This window comes from Colius striatus, chromosome 19 (assembly GCF_028858725.1).
Source record: "Colius striatus isolate bColStr4 chromosome 19, bColStr4.1.hap1, whole genome shotgun sequence".
In the NCBI taxonomy this organism is placed as follows: domain Eukaryota; kingdom Metazoa; phylum Chordata; class Aves; order Coliiformes; family Coliidae; genus Colius; species Colius striatus.
Window position 1 is genome coordinate 1,125,308 of NC_084777.1, and position 12,268 is coordinate 1,137,575.

A 12,268-nucleotide genomic window follows, 5' to 3' on the forward strand; every position below is an offset into this window, starting at 1 on the left:
CTTTCATAAACAGCCATTTGAAGTTTAATGTACATGCCTGCGAGATGTAGAAATCCACCTAAGGTGAGCTGTAGGAGCACTTGCACTTCAATATAATTTAGAAAAGAATGTGAAATATGATTTTGAGATGTATAGGTTTTAAATACCCATCTGCCAGTAGCACAAGCACAGCAATGCTGAGGTATTGTGACCCTTCTGATAGCACAGCCTTGCCATGCTCCAGGCTCACCCAGTCTGTGAGCTCTCGGCCAGCTGCCAGGAGCTTGGTTTACAGGAGCACTTGACAGGACATTCAGGCAATTCTAGTAACTTCATACTTGAAGGGCCAGACAGCTGTGACTGCACTGCTAGCCCTGGTGAATGTATTAGAAATGAAAATATAGAACTTCAAGCATGAACTGAAATTCTCCTTTCCAAGAATAGGTAGGGCATACTGTTACACTTCTGCTATTTACAGCCCTTAGTGTGGCATTACAGCAACCAATCTAAAACTATAGGATTTAAAACTTTCACCCTGTTGCTCTCCAAATGTTTACCACTCAAATTTCTCATCAGAAGGCATCTATGTTATTCGGTTGCTTTTTGAGTGATACTTGATAAACTCTTCCAGCTGTTTGCAGGTGTAGCTTACTACCCCAAGTGACTGTTCCTCACACAATGGCTTCTCAAGTGGTACAGGCTGCTGCTGGCCACCCAGAGCCTGCTCATTGCCATCTGGCTGGCTTGGTGGGCAGTTGACCTCTTTATGCCAGAGAGCAGCAGGTAACCTTTAAATGACCATCTGCTAATTTGTTACTTCAACCTTTCTGAAAGCTGAGTTGTGCTCAATAGTGACATTTACACAGGCTGAATCTTACCACTCTCAGAACAATAAAAGTGGCTTTAATGCTGCCCTTGTTTTTTGGGTTCCTTGGTTCTATGTGAAATCATATGTAGCTTTAAATTGGGACAAATATGAAACTCTTTCCAAGAATCTGAATTGCTGTACTGTGTAGAAAGAATCTTTTGTACTAAAATACATGTATGACCTGCTAGAGCTCAGGGTTAGCAATTCCCATGTTAGGAAGACTATGGGATTAAGGTGGAGAATGGGAAGATGCAGAATCGACTTTTGTCTGTTAAGCATACCAGAGACCTGTCTGGTACTGCAGAGTGTGACTGTCCCAGCTGCAGCCTGGCATGTCACATGCACCTTTCTGAACACTGGTGCAAGAGTTACAAGAACCAAGTGAAATTATAAATTCACGCTTAGATGTTCTAGGCAGTAAATAAATCAATGTAGAATAGGACAGGAACAACCCAGGGCATTCCTGGGTAAGTCTGCCACTGTCTGTGTGGCTGTTCTTGACTTGGTATTTAGTGCGTTGAAGTGAAGCTGACAGCTTTGTGTAGCAACACCAAGCAGAGCGCTTGCTAGGTGGGGCAGGAAAGCATGGTGGGGGGATTAAGTTAACATAAGCTATGTCTGCTCTTCACATTCTGTAAAATGGTCTGCTGATGTGTTTACATTTGTTTGTGGTTTGCCTAATTAGAGCAGAAATTTGCAGTTTTCAGTCTAAACTGTGGTCTTCAGGGAACTGCCTGCTGCCAAATAAATGGGAATTGTAAGAATGTGGAACCCAAGGTTTAGCCTGATGGCAAATGCTGGCTTTGGGCTGAAGTTACACTTCTGGGCCTGTGTTCAGTGGTTAGGAATGTAAACTTGTAGTATGCATTTACTGGAACTTAAAACTAAATGAGAATTATGTAATGTGTAATTATGTGGTATCTACTAGCGTCCAAATGATGGAGACGGATTTGTTTGACTTGGGTGTTTGTGGTGATGTGCAGAGAGTGAATGTGTTTTACCTAATCTTGGGTTAAAACTGACCTTGTTTCTGGAGGATGGTTCTTTCCTGGTTTGGATCTCAGAATGGTGGATGCTGCCCAAAACTCAGAGGGTGTCTGGCATTTGGTTCAGATCACGTTTTGACTTTGGGGCTTTTCATTGGCAAAACACATGAATGTAGTTCTGTTTCCTCTTCTTTTAGTAGTTAGAAAATAAAGCTTTTAGAGTGTCTGTACTTAAAGATACTTGTTTCTGGTACTAGTGAGATCAAATGCCAGTGTTCTGCATGCCTTTGGAAGGGGATCTCTACTCCTACCAGAAATCTCTTGAAGGTACACTGGACACAGATGGGAGATCAGCATGTCCTTCCATACCACTGTAATGCTCTGCTTAGAAATTGATACTGTATACAGTTTAAAGCTGATGCAATTCAGAATCTTTGTGCTGGAAACTGTTCTGAGTTGACATACTCAAACGATTGCAAGTTACAGATTACCAGTATAAATGCTCAGAAAAGTAGATCTGCAGATGACGTGTATGAGAAACATCTTACAAGAGGGAAGGACGACACTATTAAAAATCAACTGCTTCTCAAAGCTTCCTCAGGTCATTAGAGATATGCATATTCCATTTAAATGTAAATGAAAGTTAGCAGAAGTAAAGACCTCTTGGTAACATGCACATCACAACTTTCTCATTTTTCACTTTCCCATTAGCTACAGATGTGGAGCAGATGAGTTCTTCCTCTCCTGTCCTTCCTATGAACTCCATGGGCAGTAAGTACTCCTTTTTTTGCCACATGTGATGAGGTACAATTTCTCATTCTGAGATAATCCAAAGATATGAATTCATACTTCACGGTAGAGATTTGGAGAAGTTTTAGAGCTAATGGCTACTCATGGAAGTAGAGACTCCCACATGATAGTTGTTCAGATCTTCCTCACAAAAGTAGCATAGACCAGGTCTGCACATCACTACTTACACCAGCAGAATGCAGGTTGCATAAGGTCTTTTGCCACCAGAGATATATTGGTAAAAGGTGAAAAGCAGATGCCTGGTGATATAAGCACCTAAGGGGCTGAAAAGCTATCTTGATATAGAAGTATCTGAAGCATTTCAGTGTAATATTACAGCTTGGGACTTCTCATGAAACTGAAAGCAGCTGGTGAAATCCTCAGTTTCACTGTAAGGAGCTTTTTGAGTCTTTAAAAGTCTGAGCTGCTGGACACCTCAAATAATATGAATTCAAAATTCTTTCGTAATGCTCCATCTAGTGGTACTTGGCTGGGCGAGGGACCAAATGCATTTTTCTGGATGGTCTTCCACTAGATGGCAACAAGGGACTGCTGGCACTCACAGGCACACGTTCAACTGTGCTTAGGTGAGATGAGCTCTTATTTAAAGCAAATTTTCTTGTGACTTTGGAAGCTCTGGCTTTTTCAAACGTGCCAGACTATTAACTGGCAGCTTATTTTAAACATAATGCTGAGATGTTCTCAAGTGCTACATGCCTTCTGGAGTTGGGATGCTGTCCTTTCTACATGACACGTGCTGAGGGACTTGCACTTGCTTTATTGGAGAACTCTGGAGACCTGTGGCTCCTCTACAATGAGAATATGTGGTGTCTTCCTTTATAATGAGCAGAGTCACGTGGAATGAATATATAGTAGCCTCAGAGTTGAAAACGTGCAGTTATTTGCTTGTTGATTAATAAAGCACACTTCTGTAGGCATCTAGCTAGGTTTTTGTGTATTTGATCCCTTTTGTATGGACACAGGTAACTTCCCATCCATACAGAGAATTTAAATTGTTCAGACACATGAAGAGGTTATGGAGATCTATTGGCCACTGTTCTGTTGCATCTTTGTAGCCTGACATAGGTCAGATTTACTACATTCAGGCTTCTCATACATTAAATAGTACTAAACCAAAGCTGTGTCTTCCACAGTATTCTCACAACAGAATGTATATGCCAAACACAAGGCTGGCTATGTAACATGAACTTGAATGACTCTCTTCCCTCTTACTGTATTATTGCTAGTCTGGATTTGTCTAGCTACAGCTTTCATGTCTGTTATCTTTTGCTGAACTGCAAATGCTTGTCAAACTTATGTTCCCTACAAAGATATTGATATAAACTTTTGATAAACTAAATAAACTGAGCTCCTTGAGTTCTTTTGATGTCTTCCTGTCTTTTGATCAACCCCTCAGTGTTGGTGGGCTGCTGAGGCCCTGCCAGCTGCAGAAGGGCTGTGGGACAGCTGGACAGCAATGTCCCAAGTGCTGTGCAAGCACAACCATTGCTGGCCAGAGCCTCAGGGTGTCGATAGCCAAGCCCTGGCAGTTCCTGCTCAGGCAGTTCTGAGATCTCCAGCCTCAGCTGTCCAGTTTCTGTAGTGGCAGCACTGAACGTGCTGGCACTCAGCATCATCCTGGTGTGTTGGGTTTGGCTGATGTCCGGGGCAGGCGGTCTGCAGGTGCTAATCTCTGCTAGGGAGCAAACAGTTGGTGCCAGAAACATGTAAAACTTCCCATGCATGGATTCTGAAAAATGCTTAGCATGTCTGCTAACATTTCCTTCCACTAGTAAGTTTCTTCCCTTGCTGTCTCATGACCAAGCACGATTAAAGCAAAAAACAGTGGCATTCCTGAGCACGGGTATGTCATGCAAAGTTAACTGAGTTTGCACAAGTCAAATTTTCTTTAAAAAACCCACTTCACAGCAAAAATACAAGTAGTGCAAGATACTATTTTTACTGTGCTTCAGTAAGCAGTAGAGACTTGTACAAAAATGTACCTGGTAGTTGTGGATCGGGTTTCCACGATTGCTTTTTGTATTCTTTTTGAAGTATTCAGCATGGAAGCACCCTCTCTTGATGCTGACAAACAACAGGGAAGACTAACTCAAGTCTCTGCTGAGGATGGGTTGTGACTTTCCTGTATTCAGAACACCCCCACGTCAGCAGGCAAAGAGATTTCATAGACTTGTGAGGGTCCAGTGCATTGCACAAGTGTCTGGGGGGCTGGAGCCTGGGTTTGTCTTGCACTGCTGCAGAAGCTCTTAAAACCAGCAGGTTGAAGAGGAGCTTGTTCTCAGAAAACAAGGTGCCTGGAATGCTTCATACAATTAGTTTGTGCCCTGTAATATCTGCTTTTTTACAAGAAATACTTATTTATCCAGAACTTACCATTCTTGTATGATAAGTCTTCCTAGCGGCTGCTGGGTGGGAAAGAGCACCCACACTCATGAAAGAGCTGGATGATGTGTCCTGAACTTTGGCAAGATAATGGCAGTCATAGCCATGCCTCACTCAATTCTTGGTTGGTAGAACTTGAATACAGGGCTGCTTCAGCCAAAAGCAAAGGTCCCCGTTCTTGCCAGCTGCACAGCTCTGCACTGTGTGGCTGTGCAGCCTCTCAGCTAGCTGGTCCGCAGTTTGCATTCATTGATCAGTGAGTTGATAGAAATGAAAACCCACCGACAGCAATGAATGTTGATTGCAGCCATTAGATGCTAAAGGTGGGCAGTGCTGTTCCTTCAGAGCGCTCTGGGGTTCCTGGTTTCACAGGCAATAGTCAGTATTGCAGTTGTCTTGACCTCAGGACATACAGCAATTTCAGGGCTGCTTAAATCTGGGTGACTTCAGGAAAGTGCATTTTCACAGAGTGTTAGAAAAACGTTCTTCAATTTCCCCACTGCGTTAACAATATTAGATACTTTGCCTCTTTTGTAAAGATGGGTGGTGGGGTTTTTTTTTAGCTTGGTTGCTCCACTTACAGTGCAGGTTCCTGCACTCAGGAGTATGTGTTTTGTACTGTATATGGTTCATGATTCCATTTATCCCCAAGGGCTTGAAAATGACATGTTCACTGAACCTTCCCTATTCCTGCATTTAAGTTTTCCAAAAGTTCTCAAGCAGCACATTGTCCTGTAACTCAGTGAAGGCTGGGCTTCACTCCCAAAGTATCCACAAAGTATCTAATGCCACTAGGTCATTTTGTACAATCATACAAAGGTGTGAAGGGTGCTCAAAGGGAGCCTTTCTCTGGCTCCTGAGACTGGTGTCTATTTAGTGTTACCCATCTGTGACTCTACACAGAAGCAAAATCACACACTTTACACGATCTGTTCTAGAGCAGCTCAAGACACATTCCCTACCATGTGCTTTGAGTCCTTCCTTTTGAGCTCTGCAATCCCTTTGAGGGCAAAACAACTACCTGTACCCTTGGGAAGGGACATGCTAATAGAGCCTGCTGTGTGCAGTCCTACATCTGGTCAGCCAGGCAGGACAGACAGGGCACCATGTAGATAAAGCTGAGGTGCCTGTGCATTTGGATTTCTGTTCCTGTGAAAGGAAGGCCATTTTATTGCTTGCCTAATTGTAAAGCAACAGTGTGAGTTGTGGGAGCAGCTGGACCTTGCTGGGAGGGATCCAGTCCTCAGCCAGCGTTCCCAGTGAGCGAGCAGCTGCTGCAATCGAGCACAGGTTCCTGTAAGCGAATGAACTGACATTCCAAAGCTTTTTCCAGCAAAGCTCAAGTTGCCCAAACCCCAGTGGAAATGAGGTTTCACTCCTGATCTGGCCTGTATTCTGCTATTTTGAACATATCCTATGCCCAGATTTGTTTCCAAGTGTACCATATGGTGTGGATACGTTACTGCTTTTGTGCTGCCCACACAAAACCTTCCATTACTCTCATACTTTGTTTTGCAGAAATTCTGCTCTAGTATAAAGTTGGTTTAGGTTTCTGGTTTTTTTAAGGGAAAACAAACATTTCTTATATATACCAACTCATTTTTGGAGAAAGTAGAACTGCAAAAACTCAACCTCTGTAGCTCAATATAATCTGTAAATCATGACCTGTTAATGGCAACCATATGTGAGAAACTCTGAAAGTTCAGGCTTTCCGTTTAACAGAGGGTTTGTGATAAACCTCAAGGTACAGTCAACGGTCGATGGTTTTTTCTAGTTCTCAAACTCACCGACAGCGTTGAATGTTCACTGAAGCTATCCACCGATGGCTGCACATACTTTCCATGCATATGTTTTCCATAGGCTAGCAGTGGAAACACTGCTGAGGCCTGCACATTCTTCATTGTAAAGTCCTTAACTGCGAGTATTTTAATTACAAAATGGAACCATGAGGACTAATGAGTTGCAGGAGTGTAACACTACAGTTATGGATGCTAAGTTGACTTGGTGTTTCTTAAAACAGCTTTGACTGTATCTGAATTGCAGCTGTGAAAAAGCCTTTCCTCCATGGGTGTGCATATCCCAAACAGCTATGCTGATGCTGGTTTAACTTTTCTTAAAGCAGAGAACTGTAAACCAGCAAGAGTGAGAGCAGGGGTAGTCTACTTCTTATTTGAAGTACATAATGTCTGTATTTCTACAGCTCCTGTCCCCTCTCTTCCTGGCTGTGGGTTTCTAGGGGCCATTACTTTCAGGCACACAGACTGCCAGCAACTGCTTGGTTGCACTAAGCTAAGGTGACCCTTCAATGGCAGGAGCGTCTCCCTGGGCATACCTGCTGGAGAGTGGGGTGGGGACTGGTCATGCTGCTTCTTCAGTTGCTCACTTCCAGCTGGGTTAACTTAACTCTGCAATGTTTTGTATGTTGGCTGCATCCAGGACGCTGCTCCCAACATGTCTACTGGGTAGACACACAGCACAAAATACACCTCACCCAATGGGTTTTTATCCTCTGCTTCCTTGTCTGATACTCTGAGCTACTGAGATGTTGTGGTCCTACATGCTGTAAGAAACTCACAGGTGGATTTTCTGGAGTTGTCTGTGGCAGCTGAAAGCACAAATCGGCACCACTGAACCATGAGTGAGTTGTGTGCCATGTGCAGGTTTAGAGGCATTTATTGCTGGAATTCTGTTTAGATTCCTCCATTTGCTGTAGTGAGCTGGAGCAGCCTGGTGTCCAGAGGTGTGGGAAATCCTGCCCAAAGAGAGCCACTGCATGAGAAGTCCTTCTGATCTTCAGATCACTTTTAATTTGATGTAGAAGATTACCGGAGCAGCTTAACTGCAAGTTTTAAACCGAATACAGAGAAGTCTGCCTGAGAACGTACCGGCTAGAATAAATGAATCATCTTTCCCTTGAAAAGTGACAACAGGGATTTATTTTCCTTCAATCTCCATATTGCATCTGTCTAATTAGTGTCACTTTTCCACCTGGCTTGCATGGCTTGAGAGAGGAATTATTTGCAGCTTGTTTGTTAAAAATGAAATCTGCTGCTACATCTGAAATAACTTTCCTGTGAGTAAAGTGGAGCCCACAGAGTTAGTGAGGTTAATTTATCACTTAAATTCTGGAGACTAGTTTATAATTCAGAGCATCTACTCCTGTCATGGGGATTAAGTGCCTCTGAATATCCTGAGCTGATACATGTAACTTAACAGTAAGTGTATTGTCTAATAAAGCACTTGAAACAATCTACTGAGTAAGGTGTTTGAGAGATGAGCTTGCTCCTAGATATAGCTTATGGTCTCTTAAATGAGTTGATTTTAATGGTATCATTCAACATCAACTGGTATTGAAAATAAAAAGAAGTCTCTTATAAATTAGTCTCACCTTTTTCTTGACATCTTTTTGGAGGAGGAGCTGGTGGAAAGAACAAAGAACACTTGAATTAATAACAAGCAATGCTCAGTCTCAAGCGTTAAGCCTCATGAGTGTCTCGGGGTGAAGGGTGACTACATGTGGTAGGTGGAACATAAATCAAGGAAACTAAGTTCAAGAAAAGCATGACACTTGGGTTTAACAAACCAAACCAGTGTGTTTATATTTAAACTACATTGTGAGAGGCTTTTTCTTAAGTTCACTATTTCTTCCTCCTTTTGTACCTCTGCTGCCCTTGAACTTGGTTAACTTTCATCTTCTCATTTCATGATTTGAGAGCCTCAATTTCTTCTGAACATTAGAAACAAACTGTACAATGTTGTTTCTATGGCCTGACTGCACCCTCCTTCTCTCTCGTGAACTTCAAAGCTCTGTCAGCCAGACTTGCACAGATTCCGAAATGATAAAATAATTCTCTGGGAGCTGTAAGTGGGCAGTAAATGCAAGGCTGGGGATGGGAAAAGCTGAAATCTTTACAATTCCTTTGTTGTTGGAGATTTTACCCCCAGAACTGCATACAAAATCCTTGTTCTCTTTTCACTCTCCCAGTCTTTTCTGTTTCTTGGGGGGTATTTATATACACATACAGATGTATGTATCTATACAGCCTAAATGAGGATTACCCTGTTTACTTTGTCCTGTAACAGGCTTTAATTGTACTATAAGAATGTGCTTTCTTTGTAGATGTAAATGACTTCATTAGTGAAGCATGCAAGTACACCTTGATGAGGTAACAGGGAGACAAGGGGGTGTAATCACTGGCAGTATTTTCAGTTATTGCTGTCATTTCAGTGAAGTTTGGGTGAGCATTTGAGCAGCAATGTTACGGCCAGATTCTGCAGTCTTAGTTAGCACTGGAGACTTCATTTTTAACTCTTCAAAAGCTCCTTGGACTACTGCTTGACAAGTATTGGGGATAAGGTGACCAGCTGACCTGTTTGTCCTTTTAGAATGTAGTGCTGTGAGAGAAATGATGTTAATACCAGTTTCCAGCAATTTATGGAGGAGTTACCAAGTTATTTTGATCTCATTTTGAGTTGACAAGCTTGCTTGTGGATGCAACATAGCCTAGACTTTTGTAAGGTGTTTGACTTAATACTGTATGACAGCTTAAAGTTGTATGATATAAATTTGCAGTGGCAAATGTTAAAAGGATTTAAAAATGACAAATGTGTAGGTCTCAATGCAATTCTGAGTGGGAACCTGATCAAGCTGGCGCAGTGGTGGAATGGCTGTTTGTCATGTCCTAAAACACTGCTGTTACTGGCCTGGGAAAAGCACAGTATCAGATGTTAGCAGGTTTGTGGAATTTTAGACAGAAAAGTGACACAAACCTGGATCTCTAGTTAAATCAGGCATAAATGAGTGCTTTGGCATAATCAAATGCGAAGTTACATGTTTGGGAAGAAGGAATATAGACCATGTGTGAACATGAAGGACTCGGCTGTATGAAGCAGTCCTGGCTGGGGTAGATAATTAACTGCATGTGTGTGCACATTCTGACTTTTACTACTGTGCAAACAATGAAATGCTGCACAGGAACAGAGGCTGTTGTGACTGCGTTCAGTTCGCCTCTAACTGCTGGAATGGTACTTTGTCCTGAACAAGTTTCTCAAAAGATGAGTGGAAAGCAATGAAATAAAACCAGAAACACTGTCACTGGTACAGCCAAGTTCTCTGAAGTGAAGCAGGGGAGGTTAGGGAGCTCTGTCAGTATCTGTCCCTGCACAAACGAGCCAGGTTGGAGCACAGTGACACTGCCTTGGGCTCAGAAATGGGGCCGCTTTGGTGGGGAGAAGCAGAACTTCCAAGATGGGCGTTAGCAAGGAAAATGGTTTGACTTGCTCTTCAGAAACATACCATGTTTCAAGAGCTATGGAAGAATGGAAAGCTGGTTTTGAACTACAGGGAGGTGATTTTGCAACAAAACATTTTGGTTTATATTCTGCACTCCTCGTTCTTGGAAAGCACTGGACAGTCAGCAGGGGATTTACCAGCTGAGTACAGTTATTGTGGTTGTGATTCTTTTTGCTAAATATGTTAATATTTTAAAATAAGACATTTAGGGATGATGTTCCTGCAGTCTGACATCCCAGGTTGAGGAAGCAGATGCCCTCTACCTTTTCAAGCACTTTACTGGAGTAAAGGCAGTATTTGTCGAATTTGCTGTAGTGAGGAGCGTGGCTGGGGCTGGACGACATTTCCACGCTCAGAAGCTTCCTCGCTGACCTACTTACACAGGACCGATCGTTCTGGATTAGACTCCAGCTCGCTCTCCTGTCTCCAAAGTTCTTTTTGTGGAAGGTGAAGGGATGAGATGCACAGTGTCACAAGACCCACTTGCCTCTTCACCAAACCTGCCAAAGGACTAAGTACAATTTCACCCAGGCAAACTGGGGAGGACTTTAGGAGCTTCTTCAGGACCAGAACAGTTTTCCAGCAGCCCAAGGGTGGTATAGGGAAAGTTGTTCTGAGTAGACCCAGCAGGGATGTTTTTTGGAGCAGGCTGTATTTATGAGTTACTTATACCTGCAGTGTACATAGAACAAAAACTACCTCAGCCCAAGATGTCTTAATAATAGTGTATCTTTATCTCATGTAACTTTAGAAGTTGTCTTTGTTAGAAAAAAACTACCTTGATATTTAGGACCCCTACTGAACTGTAGCTGTTGGCTGCAATCACTAAAGCAGTACTGACTCTAAAGTAAAATCAAAACAGTGGCTAATGGATGTTTAAAAAAGTAAACAAGGAGGAGAAACTTACATATTTCCTACTAATCATCTCCTGTCTCCCAGACATTTTTCAGCACACACACGGAGACTTCTGGAGACAGGCTTCTGTGCATTCAGTAACCAGGAATGCGTTTTTCTTTTCATGCATTTGCACAGCTTCCCTGTGAACTTTTATCCCCCATCTTTTAAGATAACATTTGTTGCCATGAAGATTGTTGTCTGTATTAGATTCATCATTTTTATTAGAGAGGAATCTTGGGTGTCCTCCTGATGAATTCCCGCAGTTGTACTATGCCCTGACACATCTAATGCTGGGTAAGCAGCTTCTGTAGATATAAATAACACAGTCTCTTCTGGTATATTAAACATGCTAACAATTCTTCATCGCTGAAATACTGCATTGCTCTAGACCTAGGACACTTTACATTTATTATGGTGGTGAATTTAGGATAAGTACTTCTTAAGGAGACATTCTTACCCTGATTGCTTTTCTTGGCTGGCAACTCTGGGTCTCTCTGAAGATCAAAAAGATTTCCCATCAGCTGTGACTTCAGGCATAGTTCCTGTGCCTTGCTTTTGGGAAGGAGAGACATGATCTTAACTGCAGATGATTCTGTTACTGAGACTGTTTTCTGCCTTTTAGCATTTTGGAAGTTGCTGGCACACTCATCAGTATGACAGTTTGCAAAAATTAGCTCTTCCCTTGCACAGGATTGACTTTTCACTCTGAGACCAGAGCTAGTTGGACCTGGCCAGTCTTTTTCAGGGTAAGGAAGGCAGAGAATGCCTTCTGTTCTCACACTAGCCTCAACAGTCAGGCACAGATTCTGTTGTTACTGTGTCTGAAATCTGTAATGTAGCTGAGATGATTACATTAAAGAATCCCACTTTTTTGGAGTTAGGTCTCCTTTGGTTTTGATAAGCCAGCGCATGCTGCGAAGCCTCACCCTGACTGCAACGCCTGCCCGGGGATGTGTGGTTTAGATTTCCAATCTGAGATACAAGAAGTGCCCAGAACCTGCATGTGCAATTGACAAACATCAGAAAAACGGCTTGCAAAGTAATCAGGAGAAA

General features: G+C 42.5%; 1 protein-coding gene across 4 annotated transcripts in view; it reads left to right on the top strand.

Annotated features, from left to right (window-relative positions):
• The window catches only part of NR6A1 (nuclear receptor subfamily 6 group A member 1), an 82,665-nt gene that overhangs the window by 14,488 nt on the left and 55,909 nt on the right, over positions 1-12,268 (top strand). For 3 of the 4 annotated variants that reach the window (XM_062011737.1, XM_062011738.1, XM_062011740.1), the window contains exon 2: positions 2,545-2,604. The exons of the other annotated variant lie outside the window; for it this stretch is intronic. In XM_062011737.1, the coding sequence (XP_061867721.1) occupies positions 2,545-2,604 (60 nt within the window). The remainder of the gene's footprint in view (positions 1-2,544; positions 2,605-12,268) is intronic. 4 annotated transcript variants of the gene reach the window in all.